This window comes from Bathycoccus prasinos (assembly GCF_002220235.1).
Source record: "Bathycoccus prasinos genomic : Chromosome_10".
Classification (NCBI taxonomy): Eukaryota; Viridiplantae; Chlorophyta; class Mamiellophyceae; order Mamiellales; family Bathycoccaceae; genus Bathycoccus; species Bathycoccus prasinos.
In genome coordinates, this window is record NC_023999.1 from 197,997 (window position 1) to 225,250 (window position 27,254).

Consider the following 27,254-nt stretch of genomic DNA (forward strand, 5'->3'; position numbering starts at 1 on the left):
TATTTGATTGTATATTCCCAAATGTTGTTGTTGTTGTTGTTAGTGTTGTTTTAGTTAATTGCGCGGCGTGAGACGTCAAAAAAATGCTCACGTAGTCTGCTGCGCATCATTGTCAGCTATAGAAAGCGCGCGCGCTTTGCGGCTAAAAAAAACAAGCGCAAGCTTTACTAAGTATTGTTATAATTGTTAGAAGTTGAATCCACCTTGCAGCGCGGCGCCACCACCGGCAGGAGGACCAAACGTAAACTGCGAACCGCTCGCGTCCATCCCCGGCGCTAAGTTTTGATCCTCTTCGTCCTCCAAGCCAAAGTACTGTTCGAGAATTCGCATTGCTTTTTCGTAAATGTCGTTGTTCGTGTGGTTTTGTAACGCTTCGATCTTCTCCAACCCATCCGCTTCGTCAATCAACGCCGCGAATAAGTTGCTCCCTTCCTCTTCCTTCGTTACCTCGCCAACTTTCAAAATGTTTTCCAAACCTTCCAACGCGACGGTGACGATTCTCGCGTCCGAGCACGAAATCAAATCGCACAACGGTTTGATGCACCCTTCGTTGACTAACAGGCGAGTCTGTTGGTGCGTCCCTCCGCTGGTAGCATTCGAAATAGCCCAGGCGGCTTCCTTTTTGATGTCGAATTCGGCATGGCCGAGTAAATAAATCAGAGGCGGGATCAATTTGTCGTCGATGACGGCTTGAATTTGATCTTTGTTTCCGGCGGTGATGTTCGACACCGTCCAACACGCCTCTTTCTTGATGGATTTCTTGTGTTCTCCAGTCAACAAATCCAACAAGCACGGCAACGCTCTGCAATTGATGATTATTTGCGTTTGGTAATCGTCCCCGGTGACGATATTCCCAACCGTTCTCAACGCCGGAATCAAAACCGCGCCGGACTGCGAGGACAACAACTCCACTAGCCTTCTGCACACGCCAGCTTCAATCACCGCTTGAATCTTATCGTTCACTCCATCGCTCAGATAACTCAACGCCCAGCACGCGTCGGTTAAGATTTCCTCGTCGGTTGAGTGAACCAACTTCGCCAACGCCGGCAACGCGTCCTTCAGCAACTCAAATTGCGGCTGCGGCTTCCCTCGGCAAAAGTTACTCAAAGTCCACGTCGCGTTTCTCAACATGGTCAATTTCGAGTGTTCGTTCAAATGCGACAACAACGGGTGCAAAGCGCCGTGTGACAACACCAAGTCTCTGCATTTGGTACTATCCCCGGCGATGTTCCCCAACGCCCACACCGCTTGCTCTCTCACGTCTTCGCTCGGCGAAGACAACAACTGCACAAAGATGGGCACCGCGCCAGAATTTATCACCGTCGCCGTATCCTCCGACGTCCCGCTCGCCACGTTCGTCAACGCCCACGCGGCTTCAAACTGCAACTGCGGGAAATCAACTCTCTGTAAAAACTCCACAAACTTCCCAACCACGCCAGTCGCCACGACCTCCTTAATCGGCGGGTTGCGCTCGATGGAGAGTAATTTACGAAATCGAGTCGTCGCGTCCAGTTGCACCGCGGGGTCCGGACTGTTCACTCCGTCCACCATTTGCGGAAGAGATTCCAACTGTGTTATATTATAGAAGAGTGAGTATACAGTCAGAATAGATGCACAGATGAGACGAACCAAAGCGACAAAAGAGGAATACGAATAAAAGGCATGCTCTTTCGTCGCACGCGTAAAAATGTTGCACATCGAAGAGCGAGCGAGCGAGCGTAAAATATCTCAATTAAAGCCCCCTTTGCTTTGAAAAAACACAGACGAAGAGGCGAGATCTCCCTCTTCTTTCAACGCTCTTTCAAGCGGTGTGCTACACGAACAAGACGTACCTTTGCGTTCGTCCTTTGCTCGTGCGTCATGGCCGTCGAATCACTCGCGTCGTTAAACACGTTCGGGTTAATCTCCGCGCCTCCAGAAGCGCCCCCGACGTTGATTCGTTTCTTCGCCATCGCTTCCTCTCGCTTCTCTTTCCGTATGGCGATCATCTGGTCCTCTCGTTTCCGTCGACTCTCCTCCGCGTCGGCGGACTTCTTGAAGGACTTTTTGCGAGAATCTTGACGAGACGCTGATGGACGCAACATGTTAGCAGTCTTCTTTGTCCTCTAAAAGAGATTTACTGCAACGATAAGAGCGCTAATAAAAGGAGGTGATGACGATTGGACAGATGGTTTTCTTTATGACGTTTTTGAACAGTTTTTTGCCCCCGAAAAGGAGGGGGAAATTTTGAAGCAAAAAAGGAAAAATGTGGCCTTTTTACACGCGCTCTCGCTATCGCTATTGTTACTCTAATATCGCGCGAATGAATCGAATGCCTCTACCGTGGTCGCTGTAGGAAATCGTGAGTTCGTATTGATGACGTTTATTGTTGCCTTCACACGACGACGTCTTCTTTTTCGTCGTCGTCCGAGAGACTTCCATGTGCGGGTACATGACCATCTCGCCTTCTTTTCGACCTCTCCTCGTTTCGATGTCGAGGAGTTTGTGGAACGGAGCGACGCCGTTTTTGTCCGAGTTGACGCCGTTGCTGATTTGAACGACGAGGTTACCTCGTTGACGGACTCTGTACGGGTGGTCGTTGTGCGCGAGGAGGATTTGCGTTTGGTGGCCGTGGCGGGTACTCCGTGAAGAAGAAGAAGAAGAAGGGATGGATATAGCGTGGAGCTTAGCGTTTGGCATTTTGAGGAACTCGTCTCGGTGGTGGTGTTGGCGGAGATGATCGTGGTGGTGTTTAAGTGGTACCGTTGTCGCTCTCACTGGAAACGGTTTCCCCCACTCTGCCTTTTTCTCGTCGTACAAACTCGCGTACACTCTCGGTCGCGTCGCCCGGAAAAATTGGACGATTTTTCTATTCGACGAAACGATGGCACCTTCCAAAAGCCTGTCAATCTCTGGCGCTTTACGATGCGAGTCTTCGTGACGCACGGCGTGTGAGCCCAACGGATGCCAAGATTTCCCGTTATCTTTGGAGTGCAACGTTCTCGGTCCGTCCTTGGCTTGCATTTCTGAAGCGCACGCGCTCTTGATGCCGTTTGCGCCCACGCGAGGCTTTTGCGTCCAGTACGGAAGAAGAAGATGCGAGGGAGAAGAGGACGCGTTCGTTTCAGCGTTCCATAACTTTGATCGAATTGGAGGACTCGCGACAACTTTCGGCGAGTGTCCACCTTTTGTCGCGTCTCTCTCTTTCTCCTTTAATATCAATTTCGGTTTCGACCACGTCTTGCCGAAATCTTTCGACGTAGACTCGTAAAGGTTTCCCCCGGCGCGATATTCTTTCGCATCCACACTATTGCAACTATTTTTGTGCCTGCAAAAGAAACACGACTCACTTTGCGAGTAATACAGACGCAAAAGAGGTATTTTCTTTCTATTCTTTTCGTCCTCGACGTTTTCCTCGTCTTCATTTTCCTCTTTAAACAACGCGGGCCCCCACTGCGCTTGAACTTCCACGTCGTTCCTCTCGCTAAAGCTACTTTTACTCCCACCTTCTACAACTAACGCGTTCAACTTCTTCACGTTGTTTTCCGCAAAAGAGTCAAAAGTCTTCCCGCCATCTTCTGACCTCACCAAATAAATCCTCTGATTCGCCTGCCCTTCGCTTCGCCTCGCGCCTTGAAACGCCAAAACAACCAAAGCGCCGTGCGTCGCGTGCGTCGGCATGTGCGCGTATTGCATCGACGACGACGCTTTAAACGCCCACGTTTGCCTTGTTTTCGACGCTTTCGTAATTAATACATCATCATCGACGACATCTTGAGAAGTTAAAGGACAAGACGTTCCTTCGCCTTCAGTGCGCACTTCTCCTCCTCCTTTTCCTCCATCGCTCTCGTCATCTCTCTTCGACGATACAAAATCCTCCGAATCCTCTTCGTTCTCGTCAAAGTTGTCGTTCTTTTTCTCGAACGCGGTTTTGCCAAAACCATCTGGGCCGATTTCGTCTTCGTTCCCGTCGATCATCGTCATCCTTGTCTTTGTCAGATACCAATCCGAAAGCATTCCTGTGGAGGTTTTGACGCAGAAAAAGACCGTGACCGTCGTCGCGAGGAGCGCGGAAAGGAAGACGACGAGTCTTCGACCACCACCGGTGCGAAGAGGAGGAAAAAGACGTTCACTGCTCTTCTCGCTGTTCATGCTGATGCCGTCTTTCCAAACGTGGCGCTCATTGCATTCGTCTTCTTCTCATCGTGCGTCGTTGCTTCTCGTAATGGAGAAAACGTCTGACATTTCCCCTACTTGTTGTTCTCGCGTGTACGCGCGCAATTTATATATACACGCATAAACGTGCAAAATGTCCACCTTTTCCTTTACCGATGATGAGAGTAACAACAACGACGAAGATTTTCTAACGCTTTACGTGGACTACATGTCCCAGCCGTCCCGCGCGTGCGCGATGTTTATTCGGTACGAATTTAGTTAGGGGTGTTCGTCTCGTTTTTGTGTACTCCTTACGCGCTTTTGCGCGATGCATTGCACGCGCATTTCTCTCTCGTTACGTCACTCACGAAACGCAACTGTATATATGTATAGGATCGTAAACCTTCCGGTGAAAATAGAACTCGTGAAACTCCACAAACGAGAACACAAATCTGAACCGTTTTTACGAGTCAACAAATTCGGGCAAGTGCCAGCGCTCTGTGTGGAACGACAGAAAGGACAGGTAAAGTTCGTCCTGAGCGAAAGCTCGGCGATCTTGAAATACTTATCCGAAAAGTATCCTTCGATTGTTTCCGAGTCGAAAATGTACTCTGATGATTTAAGAGAGAAGGCGAAGATTTGGTCCGCTTTAGATTGGTACCAGACGACTATTCGATCTTCGGCGGCGGGCGTGTCGTGGCACGCGTTCGTCGCCGGGAATATGGGAGGTAAGGTATCGCTCGAGTTGGCGAAACATTACGAAGAGCGGTTGAAAATGAGCCTGGATGTTTTAGAAACATTAAGATTGGGTGATACGTTTCCTTTTTTGAACGAAAGGGAACATCCCTCCATCGCGGATTTGCTCGTAATTGAAGATATCGTAAACTTAGTCGTGTTGAAAGGTTCGCCGTTTCGAGAGGAACTCTCGTCGCTGGACCAGTTGTTAGCGGAACGTCCGCGAGTACGAAAATGGAGAGACGCCGTCATGCGGATAAATAAACCGTTATGGGATGAAATACACGGAGTGCTCGAGATGGTCGCCGAGAATGCTTCGAAGAAGATTGATAGTGAGAGTCGTCGTCGTCGTTTCGACGATGTCGCTTCGATGTCGCGTTTGTAGTAGTAGTCTATTAGAGGAGTTTTGAGGCCATGAAATACACGGAGTGCTCGAGATGGTCGCCGAGAATGCTTCGAAGAAGATTGATAGTGAGAGTCGTCGTCGTCGTTTCCACGATGTCGCTTCGATGTCGCGTTTGTAGTAGTAGTCTATTTTAGAGGAGTTTTGAGGCCATCCCTCACAATAAATAAATTTAGAAAGAGAGGAAGAGAAGTGCACCCTGATACGATGCGCAAAAGCGCTTTTCTCCCTCTCTTTTTTCCTTACTTCTTGCTCGTATTCTTCGTTGTCTTCTTTATCGTGTTCTCGTCGACGAGAACGACGATACCTGTTGTTTCTGCGGAGGATAAAGAACCATCATCGTCAGAATCATCGCCGAAATTTTCAACTGGTTTTCCCGACATTTCTGTCGCGAAACACGCGTCGAATGAAAACGAACGCCTCGCGAAACTCACCAATGGACGAAAAAAGTTAAACGTTGTTTTAGTCACGTGCGAATTCGACGGCCCGACGAACAACGGCGGCATTGGCACGCAGTTTACCGCTCTGGCAAAATTGTACGCCAAAAATGGCAATTTTGTGACCGTCGTGTTCACCGAAGGCGAGAGGTAAAAAATGTCGACGCGATGCCGTCATCACGTGTTCGCGATCTGTTCTCTCTGTTGTGAATAGTTTTTGCAGTGTCGTCGTACTTTATGCTGCGTATTGCGTGTCTTTTATACTAGTTACTGACCTATCATCGTACCTTTCTCGTTCTCGTCTTCTCGCTTTTTACGTAATAGGAGTCAAAACAAACCGTTCTCGCACTGGGAGAAATTTTACCGAGAGGAACACGACATCGAATTAGTCGGTTTGTATCGACCGAACAAAAATTACATCGGACGGCATTTGCTGGAATCGCACGAGGTGTACAAGTATTTGAAAACGCACGAGCACGTTTTTGATGTCGCGCATTTTCACGATTACAGAGGCGCGGCGTATTATTCGCTCTTGGCGAAGACGCAAGGGTTGTTTTTGAGGAATTTGTTGATTGTGGTGCAAACGCACGGGAATAACAAATGGGCGAAGGTAGTCGGTAACAACGAGGTTTTAGGAGACGTTGGCGAGTTGGAGATGGATTTTATGGAGCGAAGGGCGGTGAAGTTAGCTGATTATGTGGTGTCGCCTTCGAGGTATTTGTTAGAGTGGATGCGAAGAGAGTCTTGGGCGGAAAATACAAACGGAGAGGCGATTGTGCACCCGAACTTATTGCCAGAGGAAAGTAGAAAAGGAAGAAATAGCATGAGTAGTGATAGTATTAGCGATAATGATTATAGCGATGATGATGATCGTAGCGCCGAAGAAGTGGAAGACGAGAAGAGACGAAGCGCGGTTATGGTGGACGAGTTGGTCTTTTTCGGTCGCTTCGAGACGCGCAAAGGCGTGGTCGAGTTCTGCGATGCCGTGGATATTTTGCTCAAAAACGAGACAATGGCGTCAATGATTAGTAAAATCACCTTCTTAGGACGCGCAGCGTCGGTTTTGGGTCAAAACGGTCACGAGTACGTCAGGGAAAGGGCGAAGAAATGGACGAACATGCCGTGGCGGATTGAAACTAGATTCGGAAGCAAAGAGGCGAAAGCGTATTTGAAGAGTCCGGCGGCGAATAGGAAGGGGAATAAGAGAAAGCTAGCGGTGTTGCCCTCTCTGATTGAAAATTCCCCGTACGCGGTGTACGAGTGCGCGGAACTTGGGATTCCATTCTTAGCGAGCGATGTAGGCGGTACGCGCGATTTGTTGCGTGAAGAAGATCGCGCGATGTCGCTCATCGGCTATTCGGAAGAAGACACGTACCACGAAAAAATGGCGATGACGGGCGAGCTCTTAGCGAATAGAATTCGGGAGGTTTTAGAGAAGGGCGCGTTAAGCGCGCGACCGAGATACGATGCGGCTGAAAACGACGAGAAGTGGTTGCGATGGACGACGCACGTCGTCGTGGAGTACAAATCGAAACGAGGTGGCTTGAATTTCGCGAGTAATTATCGAGACGATGATAACTCCGTTGTTTTCCTAAAAGATACGAACATCGAAGCAAAGGATCTTCCGTTCGTGTCTATCGTCATGACGCACTACGATCGGCCTCGGTTGTGCAAAGTTGCCATACAAAGCGTCATCGATCAAGACTACCCGCACGAGAAATTCGAATTCATTCTCGTGGACGATAAATCGCCTTCACACGAAGCGCAACTCTTCCTCGATTCGTTAGAGGCGGATTTCAGAAAACGAAATTGGAAAATCGTACGGAATAAGGAAAACGTATACCTCGGGGGTGCCAGAAACGTCGGTTTCAAACACGCGAAAGGAAAATACGTCATGTTCATGGACGACGATAACTACGCGAAACCGCACGAACTGCGCACGTTCGTCGTCGCCATGGAAAACGGCAACGCAGACGTGTTGACCTCCTTAGTTCAATTCTTCTGGAGCCACGATAATCCGTTAAAAGCGAGAGAAATTGTCGACGATGAACCTTCGTATTTGTTCCTCGGCGGCGACGCTGAAACTGGCGCGTTCAAAAACTGCTTCGGCGACGCTAACTGTTGCGTCCGTGCGACGTCGTTTGAGAAAATCGGCGGATACACCGAAGACAAACAGATCGGTTTCGAAGACTGGGAAATGTATGCCAACGCATCCATGCGCGGTTTCCAAGTCGACATCGTCCCGGAGTCCGTGTATTACTACCGATTCTCCCAAGGCTCCATGCAACGCACGACGGATTATTTAATCAACCGAAAACGCTCTTTGCGACCGTACTTGAGGACGTTACCGAAGGCCATGCACTCGAACCTCCTCAAAGCCGCTTTCCCGAAAGCATCGAACAACAAGAACAAACAAAACATCGGTAAACCGTCCGGAATGATGGCACAAGGCGACGCTCGCTTCCACGGCGTCGACGAAGACACCTTGATTCGAGAAGGAGAGCGACAAAGAAGAGAGCAGGAAGAAAACTTCGGCCACGTAGAGCTTTAATAATAATAATAATAATAATAATAGTAATAAACGTAATGCTGTTCTGGTACAACAGGACTATTCATGAGCTAATGCCAGCGACGCATGTGGACTTTCAAATCACCAGATTGACGAAACTTCATCTCGCATACATCACATTCGTACGGTTTCTCGTTTGTGTGAATACGCACGTGCCTTTTCAAACCACTCGCCGTAGCAAAACGCTTCTCGCAAACATCGCACTCGTGTTGCGCTCTCTTCCTCTTCGTTCCTTTCTTATTAAAAGTCGTTTCTTCTTTTTGTATCTGATGATGATTTGCTTCGAGATCATCCTCCTCCTCAGGAATCCTCAAACACAACACCAAAGGTTCTTCTTCCTCCTCCACTTCTTCTTCTTTATCTCTCGCCACCTTCAAAACCGTCCTCGCGTTCACCGCTCTTTTCGGATGTGGATTCTTTCTTCGTCCCATGGTATTATCAGTGTGCGAGACTTTAAAAGAGAGTCGCGTGAGGTTGAAAACGAATGCGCATGTGTGATGTGATCAGAGAGAGAAAGAGGAAAAAAAAAGTAAAGAAATTGAAAAAATGGCAGTCACGAACGAATTTTGAACGTTCAAAAGAGTCTTCAGAATTGAGCAGAACAACACCAACAACAGCGCGCGAGCGACAAAGCGCTTCTCTTAAGATCTCGATCTCCAATACCACCACGACGAATACGAATAACGCGCGAGCGAAAGAACTCTTTACGTTCTGATCTCTGCCCGTTTGTCTCGCCCTTTCGCGAAAGTCGTGCAATCATCATGCCGTGCATGTGCTTCCCGAAGTACGTCCCGGAGACGCAAGCGAATAAAGATTTGATGTCCAACCATTACGCGCCCGCGATAACACCTAATGCGTCGACGACAACGACGACGACAACGAACAAGAAGCAACAACAACAACAGAAACAGATTCACATCACCGAGGAGCACCAGGAGTGCGCGGTGTGTTACGACGATTTGTGTTCGCACCGAACGGCGGTTTTCGTCAAACAGGACGGACGGACGAGGACGTGTAAGCACTACTTTCACGCGGCGTGCGCGAGGGAACTGTTAGAACACGCGGACCAGGAGATGATGATGGATCAGGGAGGCGATTTTGAAGAAGAAGAAGAAGATTATGATGATGGAGAAGAAGCGGCGAGTCGGAGCGGAGGAAGTCGAAGTAACAGTAATAATAATAACGGAAACAACGTAAGAAATACTACGAAACGTAACAGAATATCGGCGACGTGCCCTATATGTCGAGTGCCGGTGTATGGATCGGTGAACGTGCCGTCGTGCTCGACGAATCCGAATTTATGGTTTGATATCGTCGACATTGACGACGACGGGAAAGTCTCGCCGACGGATTTGGTGACCATTTTGAGAGCGCAATTTTTAGTCGATTGGAGGACGATCGAGAAGAAGTTAACCGGTGAGATTTGGCCGAAATACGACGCGAACAACGATGGTTTCATCAGTCGCGATGAGTTGTTGAAACCGGATGGATTGTTGGATTATTTGTTGAAGACTTTTGAAACGCCAAAGAGACGATTTCGTAACTGTCCAAACTTGGAGATGCAACCGAGAAAATGGTTCGAGTATTGGGACGAAGATCACTCTGGGACGTTGGATTCGGAAGAATTGATCAGAGCGTTGGTGAAAACGTTTAATTTGAACGCCGAAGTGAGATCATTACGGGCCATGGCGGAAAGCGTGAGATCGGTCTGGGGCGCCTTCGACCAGGAAGATAAAGGCGAGATTTCGTTGGACGAGTTCATAGCGCCGGAAGGGTTGGCTCAGAGCATTGTCGCGACCATGCGTTGGTCGGATAGCGTACCAAATTCGAGGGAACATTCAAGGGCGAGTGGCCAAGACGGCTCGGATTTGAAACGTAGCAGTCAGCACTCCTCGGATTTGCGACGTAGCAGTCAGCACTCCTCCGACGGGAAGACAGTTGGGAAACCAAAGCGGGTCGGTATTTTGGGATTTTCGCGACTGCGCGGCTCCGCGGACGAGAGAGACATACCGGACTCGCCAAGAGACCAACGTCTGGCGTTTTTGAACAACTTTCGAATGACGCCGAGAGGCAGTTTTGAGGACATAGAGTTAGAGGAAACGAAAGAGGAGGAGAACGCTTCGGAGGCAAAAAACGGAGCAACGTAGAAGAGAGAAATCAAAGTCATGTAGTAAGTAAAACATCGTAGCGCTTGTATACCTGTACCGCATCCTTATATTTAAATAGACAATATTTAAAGTCGAAATCTTCATTTTACTTCGTAAACATAGCATACACGTCCTCCGCACTCGCTTCGCCTGATTTGACAGCCTCCATTTTCTCGGCTGCCTCAATATCTCTCACTTGTTCGGTTTGCGGCGACGGCGCTTTCGCGGTCACGTTCGACGACGGCGAAGGAGCACCGTTTCCACCATTTCCACCACCACTACTCAATACACCAAACAAAAGCGCACCTGCACCTAAGATACCCACCACAGCAGCCGCTGCCGCGCCTGCGCCGCCGAGCGGATTAGACGCCGCGGATCGCAACGATCTCGCCGCCGCCGCCGCTTCTTCTGCTTGCGATCTGGCTTTAATAGCGTTCTTCTCCGCCCCTGGCTTCAAAAAGAACAACAGACTAGTCACCGGAGAGTTGATAAACTTCTCCGCGGCGTCCGCTCTCGTTTCTAACCTGGTCACGATCGCGTCTGCTTTATCGCACAATTCCAACTTCTCGTCTTGCGTCAAACCTTCGAAATCCTCTACGGACGGGAACCCTTGCGGTAAACCGCCAACGGCATTGGGTGGTCTCACCTTTTGAGTCAAGGCCAGCGACGGTTTTTGCGCCATCGATTTTGACTTGTTCGAAAACGTTTTCACTTTACGCTGCATTTGGACGGTTTGCGCCGGAAGCGCTTGCGTCGCCGCCGGTTTTCTCATTTCAGTCAAAGCGGTCAAAAAGTTCCCACCCTCGCCGCTCTCGGACGCGGAGACTTTCACAGACACCGATTTCTTTTGAGTCCTCGCCTCTTTCGCCGCCGCAGCTTTTGCTTCCGCCTCTGCTCGTCGTTGCGCTCTTAATTCTGCCGCCTCTTCCGCTTTCATCGCTCTCGTTCGCGCTTGCTCTTCTTTTCGTTCCGCCGCTTCCGCTTGCTTCTGTTCGCGAATCATATCTTGTTGTCTCTTCTTCTCTTCTTGCTCCGCGCGTTGTTCTTCTCGACGCTGCGCAGCTCCCAATTTTTTCTCTTCTCTTCTGGCCTCTGCTTCCGCTCGCTTCTGTTCTCTCTCTGCCTCGCGCATTTCTCGTTCCATCTCTCTTTCCGCGGCTTTTCGATCATCCTCGTACGATTCGTCCAACGCGTCGTCGATTTCACCCGAAGAATTACTCTCGTCCTCCTCCACAAAGTTAAACGAAGCTTCCGACCTCTTTGGAAACGATTTACGCGGCTGGTCCGGAGGCAAAGGATCACCACCTCCCCCCATGGACGCGAACGGATTCGGCAACTCTGGAACCTCAATTTTTGGCGTCTCAATTTTTGGTACTTCAATCTTTGGCGGCGTAAACGCCGGCGGCGGTGGCGGCGGCGGCGGCGGCGGCGCTTCTGCGACTTTTTTAGGTTTCTTCATGATTTGCGTTCTCGGTTGTTCCTCCTCTTCCTCTTTTCTCTCCACCAACGGCCCGCCAATCAGTTTACTCGCTCCAAACGCGAACCCGCCTAAAGCCAGCGGCGCGACGATGACGATTGGATTAAACCCGTCCTCTTCTTTCGCGCCTTTCGATTCGAGAGGACTTGCCATCTTCGGCGTCGGCGCTTTCTTCGGCTTCTCCGCTTTCTTCTCTTTCGGTGCTTTCTCAACCTTCTTCTTCTCTTCTTTCGGCTTGGGAATCAAATTGAACCCGCCTCCTTGGTCCTTCTTGACCGACGGCACGCCTTTGTTCACCAACGCTTTCGCCTTCTCCGAGTTCCCGCCAGTTCTTGTCATTTGGTCGTACGCGGACGTGTCCAAGTCCATGTTCAGAGTAAACGCCGGTTTTGTTGAGTCCGACGTCGAAGGTGCTTCCAAACTCGCAGCTCCTCCAGGCGGCGCCTCCTCCTCCGCAGTACTAGGAGTCGTCAAAGCACTTCCACCACCAGACACACCGCTCATCTCTTCCTCCAAAGCGAACGCAGGAGGCGGGGAAAACGAAGGAGCGACGCATAACGCTCCAACGGTGACAACGTTCACGACGACGAGTTTTTGTAACACCGCTGCTTCTCGTGTTTTTCCTCCTCTTTCTGAAGAAGAGGAAGAAGAAGAATCCGAAGAATCAGATAAAGCTCCGACGATATCCGATGACGAGGACGACGATGAAGATGAAAACGTCGACACCTTCTTCTTCTTCTTTACCACCAAAGCCGTCTTTTTCCTCGAGGAAAAAGCTTCTGAATAATAATAAACATTACGACGTATTATGCGACATCGTAACGAAGAGGACGACTTCGTCGTTAAAAGCACCGGACGACAACGCGTAGTATTCGTGGCAATCATTTTTGTACGCTCCACCGCACCCGCAGTCTCTTTCTGCCACTTTTCTGCCACTCTAAACCCTACTACGGAATTAAACCCTAAACGTTTTTTTTGTGTTCCCTCTTTCTCTTCTTCTTCTTCTTCTTCTTGGAATACGATTGGATTCTTCACTTTTTTTTTCTCTCTCTCTCTGCTTTTGTTCTTCTCGTTGTGAGGGTTGGTTCAGAAGAGACGACGGCGGAAGTGTATCATCGGGTGCTTTGACTGAGAGAGAGAGAGAGAGAGAACGTGTTATTACGTACGCACACGCATACTTGCGAAAATAAAGCGATCTTTTTATTCGTATTTCTCTTATTTATAGAGTGGTTGGAAAATGATGATTTCTCGGACGATTCAGACGACGGCGACGTCGTGTTCTTCTTTGTCGCGTCATCATCATCATCATCGTCGGCAACACGAACGCGTCGTTGGGAGGACGACGATCAGAGGACGGGAGGTGTTTTGCAGGAGCAGCGTTAGCAACGAGAGTAAAAACGATGAAGAGAAAGCGAAAACGACAATATCGACGACGACAAAAAGTTCTGGTGGAGGATTAGGAAAATCCGAATACCGTCCGGTGTGGGAGAACGACATCGACGCCGAGTTTCGACGCAAAGAGCGATTCGAAAAAGAACGACAGCAAGAAGAAGAGAAGAAATCAAACTCAGGTTTAGGATTTGGACGGGTGAATATGATGGACGACTTATCGGTTGACATCGGCCAGCAAGTGAGGGAGATTGAAAAGAAGAAGAAGGAAGAAGCGAAGGAGCGAGCGGAGCGAGGGAAACGGTTGAACGCGTTAGATTTAGCGACGACGGATAAAGGGGATTCGAAATATAATTTGGACGGGTGGAACTACGCGCCGACGAAAGCGGAGAGGTCGAGATGGGCCAACGAGTGGGCGAAAGCGGAACGAGCAAAAGCGGCGAAGAATCCGAGTTATCGACCGATGTCGAGGCAAATGTTAAACAGGACGATTAAAGATTCCGATTGGAAAATGAGAAACGACGCCGATAAGAAAACGCAAGAAACACCAACCGAGTTACAATTAAGACGAAGGAAAGAAGACGAAATGCGGTTGGAACAAAGCAAACGCGATTTATTCACCGGAACGGCTGGTTTATGCGTCGCGGGCGGCGTCGGCGCCGTGTTCGCCGGTTCCAACGCGAGCGTCTTAGCCAGTTGGGCCTTGGGTTCCTTCGGAAGTTTACTCTACGTCCGCTTGCTCTCTCAAAAAGCAGACTCCCAAGGCGGCCAAGGCGGTCCACCGACGATTTTAGTCCCCGTCGTGCTCTTCATGGCGTTGAACCGATTCAACGCGTTAGGCGGCGCCGACTTCACCGGTATAACGCTCACGCCGATACCGATGTTGTTGGCTTTCTTCTCCTACAAACCGGCGTCGTTGTTCCAAGGCGTGCGCGATTTAGTCGCAGACGAGAACGAAAAGACCTACTCCTAAATTCTTCAATAAACAATATGTATATATATATATATATAGATAGATATATATCTACTGTAGTTGTTCAAATTGTCTCAGTAAAGTTGTCTGTGTATATGTATGCGAGTCGTGTAGAGTATTATAACTAATATTATAAACATGTTAATAGAGTGAGAAAATAAGTTGCACGCGCTGGTTCTCGTAAATATCGCTTTGACTGCTTATTTTGAACGAAACATCTCTGTCCTCTGTGAGTACATTTCCTCATCCTCATCCTCATCCTCATCATCACTTCCTGCGCATCTTTTCGCGTTTGCCGCGTAATAATATTATAACAGGTATTTATAATATACGAATACCCGAGACTTTACGATGCGCAAATGCAGCGACGACGACGACAAGGACGAAGAGACGAGGAAGAGGACGACAAAGAAGCCAAGAACCAAAACCACCAACGAGACTTCTCCCTCTTCTCCTCCAAACTCTCGCGATTGTTGTTCTCCGCTTTGGCACTTAGTCACCGACCTTCCTCTCCTCTTCTCCGAGAAAATCCTCGACACGAAGTTGGACAAATCGTCCGTGAAGTTGTTCTTCGAGACGAATCGAGCGGCGAGAGCGCTCGTAAAGAATTACTCGCCGCGAGTGTACCAAACATACGTCCGGGGAGAAATGTTAGGCAAGGAGAGTAGCAGTAGCAATAACAACAACAACAACGACAGCGACGAGGCGGCGGTGGAAGGGGCGGTAGAGTCGCTCTGTTTTAGCCGAGAAACGTTAAAGTATTGCTTCGAGAGATACGCGTGGGGTTTCGAAAACAACGTGTTTAAGTTTTACCCGGGGAGAGGATCGGGACGATTCGCTCGAATCGTCGCCTCGACGAACAAATTGGAGCTTTTAAAATACGCCAGAGAGGAAGCGAAGTGCGACTGGGATAAAGACGTTTTGATTGAAGCCGCGCAACACGCGAACTACGAGATGATGAAATATTGCATCGAAAATCAGTGCCCGTTGGAAAGCGCCGACACGTATTTAGGGGTTTTGAGATACGGGTATCGAGCGAAAGGCGGGAAGCCGTTGGAGTGTTTGAGATATTTACGGGAGACGGCGCAAGCGCCGTGGTATGATTTCGTGCTGTTTGATGCCATAGATGCATTCCAAGGGTTTGATATTCCCAGGGACAACACGGAGGAAGAGAACGAGATTGTTTTCAAGGCGTTGAAGTACGTCGTCGAAAACGGGTGCCCGATTCAAGAGGAACAGGCGACGAGTTACGCCGTGGACATGGTTAACCAAGGGGAAGTCCAGTTTAAAGCGTTCAAATATTTAGTCGAAGAAGCGAAAGTGATACCGTTGAATTCATGGACGCTCATGCGCGTCGATTTCTACTCCAGATTATGGTCTTTAGAGTTATCCTTACGAAACGTCGTCGTCGGAGAGGAACCTTTATTAACGGAAGAACAGTACGTGAGGAACTGTCGAGTCGGAGCGTACCTTCGCCAGAAAGGCTGTCCTCCGCCGACGAGCTTAGTGGACGAGTTTCTGGTGTTTCGAGACGCGATGTCCTCGTATAAGGACGAGTTCGTCGACGAACACGCGGAAAGCTTGTTCTGGAGTGATTTTGCCCAGTTTTACGGCTTCGATCCGTTCATGATCGTTTAAAAACTTATTCATCATTGGCGCTGGGGTAAGAGGAGGAGTTTTAAAAGATTTTTGTTGCTTTCTCTTCGAAGACTTTCTTTCCATTGGAAACGAAACGATACCAACAGTTCAGGTTCCTATATTACGAGTATCTTATTACAAAAATTTAACGTGAGGGATCACGTTTACGTTTACGTTTTTTAGATGTTACTCGTAGAGCACAGACTGCTTGGGAAAAATAAAACTTCTGTCTTTGTAATGAAACAAGTGCACCACAATTCACATTTTCATCCCCCACTCCTTTGAATCATCTCTCCGTCTCTCTCTCTCTCTCACCCCTTTCCTCCTCACTCCTTCCTCCTACTCTTAAAAATGCCGCAAATATACTCGGTTCTCGCGCTCGTCTCTGGCGGCAAAGACTCCATCTTTGCCTTGCAACTCTGCCAAACGCACGGACACAGGATAACGGCGTTAGGTAATTTGACGCCCGAGGACCAACACGTGGAGGAGTTAGACTCGCATTGCTTTCAAACCGTTTCGCACTCGATGATTAACCTGTACCCTCAGTTAATTGATGAAAATATACCGGTTTTTAGGAGGAAACTGATCGGTCGGAGCGTCCACACGGATTTGAATTACCCGGAACGAGGCGTTGAAACGGATGAAATCGAAGATTTGAGAGCGTTGATTCAATTCGCGAAGGAGCGGGTGAAAGTCGACGCGGTGTGCTCGGGGGCGATTCTGAGCGATTACCAGAGGTTACGAGTGGAGAGGATATGTTTTGAGCTGAACTTAGTCTCCCTGAGTTATTTGTGGAAACAAACGCCACAAAAGAGGTTGTTGGAAGATATCTTAAATGTCGGGAGGATCGAAGCGGTGCTCGTGAAAACAGCCGCGATGGGGTTGGATCCTAGGAAGCATCTGGGGGAGACTTTAGCGGAAGTTAAGGAAGACTTGATTAGAATAGAGGAAGAGTACGGGTCACACTCGTGCGGCGAGGGTGGGGAGTTTGAGAGTCTGGTTCTAGACGCTCCGTTTTTTACTCGAGGACGGTTACGCATCGAGGAGAGCGAAGTCGTGGAAACGAGCGCGGACCGGTTCGCCAGAAGTGGGCATTTGAAGATTTTGAGAGTGAGTGTAAAGAAGAAGGGAAAAGATAACGATGGTAGAAAAGACAAGTATGCGAATGAAGAATGCGGAGAGGTCGTATGGGTACCCGACGATTACGTCGCGACTCCTCCTCCTCCTCCTCCTCCGACCTCTCTTTCGCTACGTTCTCTCGATATTCACGATGATAATGCAAAGTTGAGTCCGAATGTGGAAGTATACTTGCAACGTATGAATAGTAGCAGCAGCGATGGTAGTAACAGTAGTAATAGTAGCAGCAGCAGCAGCAAGAGCAGCGAGAGCAATAGCATTAGCGACAACGAAAGTAGAACCGTATGGTTGCGGTGTAAAAACAAAGCCAACGCAGACGAGGCGTTTCAAGAGCTCAAATCAGCCTTAAAACGCGAAGGAGGAATATTTTCCATCGAAGAACACGCGACGATGACGCATTGTTATTTGAAATCTATGGATGATTTTGGTTCTTTCAATGCCGCGTACTCGCGACACATGCGCGCAGTTGAACCAAGCGCGAGAGCGTGTGTCGCGTTACCGCTGAAAGATGATATTAGTTTTATACTCGCAATGGTTTTATCACGCTCGAAAAGAATCAAGAGTTTACACGTGGCTTCTATATCCGCGTGGGCGCCGGCATGTATCGGTCCGTACGCGCAATTGTGTGGAGCTGGCGCATTTCTGTACGTCGCTGGACAAATCGGCATGCAACCTAGAAATTTAGATTTAGAATCGAACGTGTACGAGGAGGCGCGACGGTGCGTGAAATCGTGTCATCAGATTCGTGAAGAGATATGCAAAAACAACGGCAGCGAAAAAGTGTCGTTCGCGAAACAAGCCGTGCAAACAACATTCTACGCGTCATCAAACAGGAAGACTGAGGATGAAAGCGTGCACTCTGTGTCGTTTAAGGAATACTGCCGTAATCACGTTTGGGATCCGAGCGAACCGTATTGCGATCCTCTCGTCGTGAAAGAGGAGAAAGAAGAGGAGAACAAGAACACGAACCAGGACGTGTACGTTGGGGGAGAAAATATAAGCGACATGACGGATCCAGATTGTATTTTTATGCGAGAAAAACTGAGCGGTTTGTTCATGTCCTTATTTTTGACGGTGCCGATGCTCCCGAAAAACGCCGCGATGGAAATCGAACCAATCTTAGCGTCTTCGCTCGTGTTATCACCTAACTCGATGGACGAGGATTCCTACACCAACGGAGAGCTTTGTTTTGACGCACGAACAAGCGTATTCGGTAACTTTAAAGAAACAGCAAAGTATATCGGCCGCGTAAACGAGTGGGCGAGAATTTTGATTTTCTTCGAGCGTCTCGGCGACGAGGACGGGAAGGACGAAAGAGTCGACGTGGCGGAGCACTTCGAACGCATCCGCGAAACGTATAAACTCGCTCCATTCGACGCGACGTCCGTTAAAGTGTACTATTCTGAAAAGCACGGGACGAAAAAAGACGCAGAGTTTGCCTGCCGAAACTCTTTCAATCAACTCTTTGACAAAAACTCTTCCTCCTTTACGAAAGACGAGGAGAAGAAGAAGACGCGTCATCTCTCGCCGCCGACGATTGCGATACCGGTCGTCGATTGCGGCTATTTCGGGAAAGACAACTCCACAACGCGGTGCGCATTCGCTCTCGAGCTCGTCTTCATAAAGAAGTGATTATGATGATGATATATAAATAAATGTACAACAAAAATATAGCACTACAAGGGGTTGGTTCTCGAGCTCAAGCGGGCGCGTCTTCCTCCCCTAGGGACTACTCAAAGAAGTCATCCGCCACCGCCCCAAAATCGCCTCTTTGTTTCCATACAGCATCCCAAACCCGTATATGAACAATCCAACGGTCGCTAACACGCCAATCGAGGACGACATCGCTTTCGCGACTGGGTTTCTGTTCTTGTTGTTGTTTATTCGTAATTCCTCTTCCGTCTCCTCCCCCAAAGCGCGTCCCTCTTCCAACAAAGAATCGCTTCCGTAGTTGCGCTGCTTTTTCTCCTCCGAATCGTCACCAAAACCGGAACCGCGTTTCATGAACAGAGAGCGCGTTAAGCCCATTGTTTTCTCTTTTTATCTTCTTCTTGACTTTGTGTGAGCAGCCGCGCAGCAAAGTGAAGAAAAGAATAAAGTGTTTTGTCACACGTGAAAGAATTGAAAAAAAAACACCTACACGCGGTCTGTGTAAAATAATTAATTAAAAAGAAACGCATAAATTCCAAATTACTAAAAAAGAAAAGAAGATCAAACAATAAAACATCTCTTTGACTCTCTCTCTCTCTCTTCTCTCTCTCTGCAAACGACGACGCGGGTTTAGCTCTTCTGGGATAGTGCTCGTAGTAATAGTGATAATGCCAACCGTGCGCGTGGAGATTGAGGACTACGACGACGACTCCGAGTCGGTTTCAAAAGAAAAAGAGATCATCGACGTCGCGCATTTCGTACCGGACACGAAGAAAAAACCGGAACAGATTCGAGCGACGTGTGGACCGCACGTGGGACAGAGAATTCGCTTGAAACTCGCACCGTTCGATGATTATGATTTGGGAGAGAAGAAAAAGGCGATCGTGAGAACGAGCTCTGTTTTACGATTCGTCGTCGCGAATGGCGTGCAGATCGAGTCGGAGATTCATCCGAAACTGCCGGACGATTTTGATGGCGGGGAGAGTTTTTCGAGACAATTCGGGACGTTGAAGCAACACGGCGTGGCGTTACAGGTGAGGTTTAAACCAGTTGGTCACATCGGCGAAAACGACGACGACAGCAAGGGAAAGAGAAAGATTGAAAAACTCACGATTGGTAAAGCAAACACGTTGTACGAGATTTGCGACGGCGCAATCACGATCGACAAGATGTCCTTGGCGGCGTCGATAACGACATCACGAGTGGCCGAGGCGGCGAAACCGTTCGTAAACGTAAACGAAGAGACGCCGAGGATAGGAAAATCGCCAGAAGTGTGGAATTTTACGAAGAAAAACAAGGACGATTCGGATTACGATCGCAAAAATCCGAACCAAATACGCGCCGATCAGAGAGGCCAAGAGCGGTGCGATGAAATCGCCAAAGAGTACGAGGAAGAGACGAGACACTGGATGGGGACGAACAATCACGTGAGCGGACAAATAAAAGTGATGCAAGATATCGATAAGAAAGTTGCGGCTTTGGAAGGTAAACTGAAAGCGGTGACTGGATTTATCGTCGCCCTGGAAAATTTAAAAGAACAAGGCAAATATTCAACGCAAGAAGACGAACTCGTCGCCACGCGGGAAATGATAGCGCAAGCCGAGGAAGAGATCAGAATCATCGGCCACGAATCACTTGAGAACGAAGATGATGAAGATGAGGTGAATACCAGCGGCAAAACTCGAGCGCGCGAGCACCAACACTTCCAACGACAACCGTTCCACTCCTTCTCTCTCTCTCAACTCGGCGTTTACGTGGACGAGTGCGAGAATCAACCCATCTCTGGCCTGAAAAAAATCCTCGCCAAAACGCGCGACTCGCTCCAACTCGCCACACGAATTCAAAAGTGCGCACTCCGCGACGCGCACCTCCGCCACAACTGGGACGCGTACGAATCCAACGTCGAAACTCGAGACGTTCTCGAAAACGGCATTCGCCGAGAGGACATGGAACGCCTCCTCGGCCGCGAGGCGACGAAGCAAGACGTGGAAGCGAGCATGCGAATACCTCTCCGCGAGAGAGCGAAGATTGTTGGCGGCGCGACCGATGTCGCCGCCGGAGACGACAGAGCGATGCTCGCCGAAGCAGAGAGAAATAAACGCGAGAAACAATTATTAGATGTTGACGACGATCGCTCCTACTTTTTGTCTTGAACCTCCTCTCGAATATTTTTTCAAACGTCAAACATCGTCGTCGTCGTCACTTTTTCTCACGTCAATTATTAAATAAACGCATGAGCAAAACTCGACACGCGTTGCGCCGAGCAGCGGCGCTAAAATCCTACCACTCTTCCGCGTCGACGTCGTCCCGGTTGTTCTCGAGCGCAGGTGGCGGCAACGCCCTCTTTTCGAGGTCGACGACGACGATTCCACGGCAGCAAACACATCAAACACAAAATGCGTTTTCCTTCTCGAGTAACCGTCGCGGATTTCTTTCCAATCCGTCACCATCGTCGTCCTCGTTGGCGGATCTGGCGTACGGTCCGAAACCAATTAACTACGGGATTCGAATCGTTCCCGAGAGGACAGTCGCGGTGATCGAACGATTCGGGAAGTATCACAAAACGTTAAGCAGTGGGATTCATCTTTTGATACCTCTGGTGGATTCTATTGCTTACGTTTGGCACTTGAAAGAAGAGGCGATACCGGTGGACAACCAAACGGCGGTGACGAAAGATAACGTGGCGATCAGCATCGACGGGGTTTTGTACGCGAAAGTCGTGGATCCGTTTAATGCGAGCTACGGGGTGGAAAATCCGGTGTTTGCGTTGTCACAGCTGGCGCAAACGACCATGAGATCGGAGATCGGGAAGATGTCGTTGGATACGTTGTTCGAAGAGAGAGACCATTTGAACGCGGCGATTGTGAAAACGATCAACGAAGCCGCCGGAGATTGGGGGTTGAAGTGCATGAGATACGAGATTCGAGATATTCTACCGCCGAGAGGTATTCAAAATGCGATGGAGTTGCAAGCGGAAAGTGAACGACGGAAACGCGCGGCGGTTTTAGAGTCCGAGGCGGAGAGAGAGGCGTCGATTAACGTGGCAACTGGTTTGAAAGAAAAGACGATTTTAGAAGCGACCGGGGAGGCGGAAGCGATCGTGGCGAAAGCAAAAGCGACGGCAACAGGGATCACGGAAGTGGCGAAGTCGTTGTTAGGCACGGGTGGCGACGAGGCGGCGAGATTTAAGATTGCGGAGATGTACATGAACGCGTTCGCGCAAATCGCCAAGGAAGGCAACACGATGTTGATTCCCGCAGATGTCGGCAACCCGGCGAGTTTAGTCGCACAGGCAATGGGGGCATATAAAACGATCGAAAATAGTAGTAAAAGTGGCTCTGTAGCGGAAGGAAGTAATAGTGCGACGACGATTGCTTCGGAGGTGAGATCGGCGACGGAGAAAGCGCTCCCGCGATCGAACGTGTTGAGCAAACCGACGAAACCGTCTACAAACGCGGACGATGATTAACATTCGTGCATATTTGTCTGTTATTTATAGACCACGTAGTATCGTATCGTATCGTATCGTATCAATAGAAATTGTGCTGCGCTTCTCTCTCGCCATCGTTTTAAATCGGTAAATTCAAAAAGTGTATCGTTCCGGCTTCGAAACCAGATTTTTCCACCGCGACCTCGCATCTGGCGTGCTTCAAAAGTTTCAACATTTTTCCGTTCGGCATGTCCACCGCGAACGCTTTCGCGTCAATCGCGAACTCTTTAATCCATCGACTCACCAACGCGGTCCCGAATCCTCTCCTTCTGTATTCTTGTTTCACGAAAACGTGCGACAATCTCGGCGGCGAAACCGTTAATTTTTTCGTCGCTTCCCACTCGTGCACTTTTCGGTCGTGGAATAACGCGTACCCGACCGCCTCTCTCGTTCTCGCGTCCTCCAAAACCAAACCAAAACACTCTTTCACATCTTTTGAGATGTCGCCAATTCTCTCATCTTCTCGCTGAAACAATTTGTTCAACTGTTTCAATCGCGCATCCGCGCTGACTTCTCGCTCGTTCACGAGCGCGATGTCGAATCCTTCCGGCACCGTCGCGAACCGTTTCATCTGTTCGTCGTCTTCTCGTTGCGCATATCGAAGCAAGCGATACACCGGATCGCTCACTTCGTCGCTTTTCTTTTTTTTCGCGCTCGTCACTTCAGCCTTCTCCTCGTTCGCGACGAACCCGGACGTCGTCTGTTCGCTTCTTTCCGCGACGACGACGAAACCTCCTCCTGCGCTCCCTCCCTCCTTTTCTTCTGTTGGCAAAACGTTTTCCAACGAAGAAGAAGAAGAGCGCTTCCAGTACTCGCTTCTTCTTCTTCTTCTTCTTCTTTTTACTCTTCCTCCTCTTCCGTGGTCCATCTCCGAGACCTCCGAATCGCTCTCTTCGAGAAGTTCTTCCTCGTCCACGCGCGCGAACAACATGCTCGTCGTCTCCTCCTCGTCTTCTTCCTCCTCAAAGTTGTTATTATTGTTTCGTCGTCCTTTCGCTGCTCGTTTTTGTCGAGTTTGTCGTTGTGTTTTGAGGAGCGTCTGTTGTTGTTGTTGTTGTTGTTGTCCTCCTCCTCCTCCTCCTTCACTCTCGCCTCCTCGTCGTATTCGTCGTCTTTGGAAAAACTTTGATGGCATGATGATACTGATTTACTCAGAAAATAAAAAAAAACGGGATATAAATGTGCGCGTGACGCGTGCGCGCGTGCGGAGAAATGTCTTCCGTCGTCTCGTCGAAGAGTCAATCGTGTGCGTAAAAACGCGCAGAAAGATCAGGCGAGAGAAACGAAGAAAAGAGACTCGTATTTTTTGGACCGAATTTTGTTTAGGGTTAAAAATGATACCCTAAATGCAAAATAAAGAGCGTCCAAGAGAAAGAGACGCAACAGAGAACGACGCTTTTGATTGAGAGAGTCACCGCTTGCTGCCTGCGGTTTCTTCTTTTTGTTTTTGTTTGTTCGCATTACAAACGCGAGAGAGTTTAATATATATATATAATCGCCTCTGGAGGAGGAGAAGGAGGAGGAGTTTAGAGAGAGATTTGATTGTTTTTCCCTCTACACAGATACGGATATTTAGATTTTAAGATATAGATTAGAGACGATGATGACGACGACGAGAGGCGGTCTCTCTGTCATCTCGACGAGTAGTAAAGGCCTTAATGCTATTCTTCTTCGTCGGAGACGAAGTTTGGTCGTCGTCGCCTCTTCTTCTGTTCCTCCTTCTTCTTCGTATTACTCACCACCACCATTACCACCTGGAGCAGCTACAGAGTACGCCTTGGTCGCGGAAGTGGCCGAGAGTTCTAACTCGGAAAAAGGCGGAGGTTCGATGCCTTTTGGCGGTCTCGACAGCATGAGTGCGCCGTCGACGTCGACGTCTGAGGACGATGGGATCGTAACCGTCGCGGTTGATGACGAAGATCCGAGCGAGAAAACCGGATTGAACCCGTTCAACGTCGGCAGAATATTCACGGGCTACCCGGACGCGAACGAGTTCGAAGACGGCGTCCAAGCCGCCTCTCTCGGCTCTCAGTTAGCGTTTACCTTGGCGGTCGTCTTACTCGTCATCATCACCGGTGGGACCTTATACGTCTCCGCGCGCGAAGCCATGGACAGGAAAGAAGAATCCGACGCTCGAGAAGAAATGGAACGACAGGAACGAATCGTCGAGGCGAACAAAGGAAAATTAAACCAAGCGGCGAATAAGAGAAGGAAACCGAAAGTGAGCAATTTGGACAAGTTAGTCGCGGAAGGAATCATAGAACCAGGGAGCGCCAACGCGGCGTCGAAGAAAAAATTAAACAGAAAAGACCGAAGAGAGCAGCAAAAATTGACTTCTTCAACCGGCGACTTTGGCGCTCCTACGAACGACGAAGAAGAAGAAGAAGAAGAAGAAGATTTCAAAGACGACGAAGAGTAATACGTAAAAACGCTATTTATACGACGAATACTATAACATGCTAAACAAAAATACAACAAAAGACGAAAGGATTTGATGCGAACACTCATCGTCATCGGCGTCGTCGTCTCGCGAAAATATTAAACTTTTGCTCCTTCCGAGAGTGAACCTCAGCCATGGAAATTTTCTCCACGTGTGCAAAAAACCAAAATTTCGTTCGATTATCTACAAAAGTAACGCGCGCATACTCTTCCTCCTCATCACTACTTTAATTAAACCATGATCACGCGAACGCTCTCGATGTCGTCGCTGCTTTGCTCTGCGTCTTCCTCGTCGAGTGGGGACCAGCTTTTGTCTCAAAAGAAATCATTTAAAAGCCAAACGAAGTCGTCGTCTGTTGGTGCGACGTCATCAAACAAACAAAAACGACGGTTCACAAATCTAAAGGCGATCATCGATCCGATGGATAGATCTTTCGACGAGTTCATGGATTCGCGATCATCCTCGGACGATGGGTCCATCCGGTGTTCCATCGATGGGGATGAGTTTACCGTCAGTAAAGCAGAGATGGAAGCGGAGCTTTTGAGAAAAAAAATGGCCTCCATGGGGGGCGAAATGTTGAGGGACCCGAAAGATTTCGTTTCGACGCGTGGACAACGCGTGCAATGTGGAGTACACTTTGGGATTTGCTCGTTGTTAGCGATGAGAGGAGTGTACTTGGACGCGATTGTGATGGATGGCGACGTCGGCGCGATCGCGGCGAGAGCGTTTGCGACGCTGTTCGCGAGTTACGCGCTGGCCGATTTAGGTACCGGGATTTTCCACTGGTCGGTGGATAACTACGGAGATAAGAACACTCCCGTGGCTGGAAATGTCATCGACGCCTTTCAAGGGCACCATCGATGGCCGTGGACGATTACCAAGAGACAATGGGCGAACAACATTCATAAAACGTGCATCGCACCTTTGTTATTTACGGTGCCGCAGTTGTTGGTGTTTGGCGGCAGCGATATGCAAGGAAGTGGTGATAGCGATTTGTTTTTCGGGTCGTTTTGGGCGTTGGTGGTGTTGTCTCAACAAACCCACGCGTGGGCGCACATGAAACCGAGCGAACAACCGAAAATTGTGACCAAGTTGCAAGACATGAACTTGATGCTGACGAGGAAAGACCACGGCGCGCACCACAGGTCGCCGTTTGAAGGACACTATTGCATCGTCAACGGTTGGTGGAATCCATTGTTGGACGATTCTCGCTTTTTTCGTAAGTTAGAGAGAATGATATACGAGGGAACTGGAGTGGCGCCGAGGTGCTGGACGGAGGATGATTTCGAGGTGGAGGAAGACGCGCCGGATGGGTTTGGCCAAGGCGTACTCTAGTCAATTTATTTTAAACACTACTACTGTTGTACATTATAATTCACACATACAAATATCTCGCTATACTACTACTACTACTATAATTGACCATCTCTCTCTATATATATATTCGCTACATGCCTAGACTACTAAAACATTTTACTACCAGGACTCGCCACCTTGAACGACCGTAGGTGCGGCCCGTTCGTCAAAGTCCATCTTCGTTTCTCGCTCGTTTCGAATCACTTCTTCTTCGACGTCACTATTTTTTGCCTCTTCTTCCTCTTCGTACCCGCTGCTAAACCACAAACCTGAGTTCTTTTTGTTGTGTTCGTTCAACGCGTACACGATTTCGTGGTGCCCATTTTCCATCGCTTTATCGAGCGGTGTCATTGCGGGAATAAATCTCGAGTAATCCGTGTTCAACTTTGTCGCCGGAATATTCTTGGCGCCTTTCTCTAAGAGCAAATTGATCACGTCGATGGACGCGCCCCATTCGCAGGCAACAAACAGCGCGGTTTTCCCGTTCGAATACGTCCTGTTCACATCCAGCTCCTCTGAGCTCTTCTTAAACAATACCTTCAAACTCTCCAAATCGCTTCTCTTCGCCAACGCCATCAACGGCGTCCAATTTATCTTGTGCACGCCGTCGCCTCTGTTTTCCGCGTCCGCGCCGCGTTCCAAGAGCAGCTCTATACATTTTCGTCTGTTTGATTCCATCTCGCTTATCTCTCCTTCCTCGTAGTAGTCGCCGCAACACGCGCTCAGTAAAGGGGAGTAGCCGTGAATATCCGTGCCATTAATAACGTTCATTTTCTTGTTTTTATCCTCCTCGATCAGCTTCCGTAAAATCTCAAATCGACCTTTACTCGCACTCGCGATAGCGCCTCCAACCAGAATCTCTTCCTCGTCTTTCTCCTCCTCGTCGTCGTCTGATACTAAACAGTGCTCCAAAATGTACGTCACCGCATTTATTCTGTTCTCTAAATCTTTTTCTTTACGATCTCTCTTCTCGCGAGCGACTGTGGACCCGCACACCGTTCGCAACGCCGTCGATATCTCTCTGTCCGGGAACGCGACCAACGTTGGCAAAGCTTCCCACGTGCCGTTTTCCTCGATCGTTTTCAAGTCTTTCCGGAATCGAGTTACACGTTTCGAGGATTTGTGGGCGAAGTTTAGACCACCAGAGGGGTTCCCCGCGGTTGGGAGCGCGGAGAGGGTTTGGAATGTCATGATGATGTGCGTCGTGCGTTTGACGAATTCAAATGCAGATTCAAAACTTAAGTAAAGGACGAGAAGTGTTCGATTTGGAGCGTGGCGG

At 49.0% G+C, this 27,254-nt stretch overlaps 16 protein-coding genes across 16 annotated transcripts; 10 read left to right on the forward strand and 6 right to left on the reverse strand.

Moving 5' to 3' along the window:
• Positions 1–186: 186 nt before the first annotated feature.
• Positions 187–2,084, reverse strand: Bathy10g01060 (predicted protein; the record flags this gene model as incomplete). The annotated part of the gene is made up of 2 exons (XM_007510762.1): positions 187–1,569; positions 1,833–2,084. 2 exons carry the CDS (start codon positions 2,082–2,084, stop codon positions 187–189), a joined length of 1,635 nt encoding a protein of 544 aa, XP_007510824.1.
• A 199-nt stretch (positions 2,085–2,283) lies between these two features.
• On the reverse strand, positions 2,284–4,131 carry Bathy10g01070 (unknown protein; the record flags this gene model as incomplete). Its single annotated transcript, XM_007510678.1, has 1 exon — positions 2,284–4,131. One exon carries the CDS (start codon positions 4,129–4,131, stop codon positions 2,284–2,286), a length of 1,848 nt encoding a protein of 615 aa, XP_007510740.1.
• A 331-nt stretch (positions 4,132–4,462) lies between these two features.
• Positions 4,463–5,254, forward strand: Bathy10g01080 (predicted protein; the record flags this gene model as incomplete). The annotated part of the gene is made up of 1 exon (XM_007510605.1): positions 4,463–5,254. One exon carries the CDS (start codon positions 4,463–4,465, stop codon positions 5,252–5,254), a length of 792 nt encoding a protein of 263 aa, XP_007510667.1.
• Positions 5,255–5,479: 225 nt separating this feature from the next.
• Positions 5,480–8,260, forward strand: Bathy10g01090 (glycosyl transferase family 2; the record flags this gene model as incomplete). Its single annotated transcript, XM_007510577.1, has 2 exons — positions 5,480–5,859; positions 6,034–8,260. 2 exons carry the CDS (start codon positions 5,480–5,482, stop codon positions 8,258–8,260), a joined length of 2,607 nt encoding a protein of 868 aa, XP_007510639.1.
• A 68-nt stretch (positions 8,261–8,328) lies between these two features.
• Bathy10g01100 lies at positions 8,329–8,709 on the reverse strand (the record flags this gene model as incomplete). The annotated part of the gene is made up of 1 exon (XM_007510470.1): positions 8,329–8,709. One exon carries the CDS (start codon positions 8,707–8,709, stop codon positions 8,329–8,331), a length of 381 nt encoding a protein of 126 aa, XP_007510532.1.
• A 330-nt stretch (positions 8,710–9,039) lies between these two features.
• Bathy10g01110 (predicted protein) lies at positions 9,040–10,425 on the forward strand (the record flags this gene model as incomplete). The annotated part of the gene is made up of 1 exon (XM_007510539.1): positions 9,040–10,425. The coding sequence occupies one exon, from the start codon at positions 9,040–9,042 to the stop codon at positions 10,423–10,425; it is 1,386 nt and encodes a 461-aa protein (XP_007510601.1).
• A 106-nt stretch (positions 10,426–10,531) lies between these two features.
• Positions 10,532–12,787, reverse strand: Bathy10g01120 (predicted protein; the record flags this gene model as incomplete). Its single annotated transcript, XM_007510385.1, has 1 exon — positions 10,532–12,787. The coding sequence occupies one exon, from the start codon at positions 12,785–12,787 to the stop codon at positions 10,532–10,534; it is 2,256 nt and encodes a 751-aa protein (XP_007510447.1).
• Positions 12,788–13,139: 352 nt separating this feature from the next.
• On the forward strand, positions 13,140–14,264 carry Bathy10g01130 (predicted protein; the record flags this gene model as incomplete). The annotated part of the gene is made up of 1 exon (XM_007510532.1): positions 13,140–14,264. The coding sequence occupies one exon, from the start codon at positions 13,140–13,142 to the stop codon at positions 14,262–14,264; it is 1,125 nt and encodes a 374-aa protein (XP_007510594.1).
• Positions 14,265–14,615: 351 nt separating this feature from the next.
• Positions 14,616–15,902, forward strand: Bathy10g01140 (unknown protein; the record flags this gene model as incomplete). Its single annotated transcript, XM_007510790.1, has 1 exon — positions 14,616–15,902. One exon carries the CDS (start codon positions 14,616–14,618, stop codon positions 15,900–15,902), a length of 1,287 nt encoding a protein of 428 aa, XP_007510852.1.
• A 351-nt stretch (positions 15,903–16,253) lies between these two features.
• On the forward strand, positions 16,254–18,671 carry Bathy10g01150 (predicted protein; the record flags this gene model as incomplete). The annotated part of the gene is made up of 1 exon (XM_007510684.1): positions 16,254–18,671. The coding sequence occupies one exon, from the start codon at positions 16,254–16,256 to the stop codon at positions 18,669–18,671; it is 2,418 nt and encodes an 805-aa protein (XP_007510746.1).
• A 686-nt stretch (positions 18,672–19,357) lies between these two features.
• Bathy10g01160 (predicted protein) lies at positions 19,358–20,842 on the forward strand (the record flags this gene model as incomplete). The annotated part of the gene is made up of 1 exon (XM_007510543.1): positions 19,358–20,842. The coding sequence occupies one exon, from the start codon at positions 19,358–19,360 to the stop codon at positions 20,840–20,842; it is 1,485 nt and encodes a 494-aa protein (XP_007510605.1).
• Positions 20,843–20,922: 80 nt separating this feature from the next.
• Bathy10g01170 (stomatin-like protein) lies at positions 20,923–22,158 on the forward strand (the record flags this gene model as incomplete). Its single annotated transcript, XM_007510725.1, has 1 exon — positions 20,923–22,158. The coding sequence occupies one exon, from the start codon at positions 20,923–20,925 to the stop codon at positions 22,156–22,158; it is 1,236 nt and encodes a 411-aa protein (XP_007510787.1).
• Positions 22,159–22,258: 100 nt separating this feature from the next.
• Bathy10g01180 (predicted protein) lies at positions 22,259–23,110 on the reverse strand (the record flags this gene model as incomplete). The annotated part of the gene is made up of 1 exon (XM_007510600.1): positions 22,259–23,110. One exon carries the CDS (start codon positions 23,108–23,110, stop codon positions 22,259–22,261), a length of 852 nt encoding a protein of 283 aa, XP_007510662.1.
• A 672-nt stretch (positions 23,111–23,782) lies between these two features.
• On the forward strand, positions 23,783–24,598 carry Bathy10g01190 (predicted protein; the record flags this gene model as incomplete). Its single annotated transcript, XM_007510416.1, has 1 exon — positions 23,783–24,598. One exon carries the CDS (start codon positions 23,783–23,785, stop codon positions 24,596–24,598), a length of 816 nt encoding a protein of 271 aa, XP_007510478.1.
• Positions 24,599–24,877: 279 nt separating this feature from the next.
• Bathy10g01200 (predicted protein) lies at positions 24,878–25,954 on the forward strand (the record flags this gene model as incomplete). Its single annotated transcript, XM_007510522.1, has 1 exon — positions 24,878–25,954. The coding sequence occupies one exon, from the start codon at positions 24,878–24,880 to the stop codon at positions 25,952–25,954; it is 1,077 nt and encodes a 358-aa protein (XP_007510584.1).
• A 141-nt stretch (positions 25,955–26,095) lies between these two features.
• Bathy10g01210 (OJ1442_E05.26 gene product (ISS)) lies at positions 26,096–27,166 on the reverse strand (the record flags this gene model as incomplete). Its single annotated transcript, XM_007510732.1, has 1 exon — positions 26,096–27,166. The coding sequence occupies one exon, from the start codon at positions 27,164–27,166 to the stop codon at positions 26,096–26,098; it is 1,071 nt and encodes a 356-aa protein (XP_007510794.1).
• Positions 27,167–27,254: the final 88 nt, after the last annotated feature.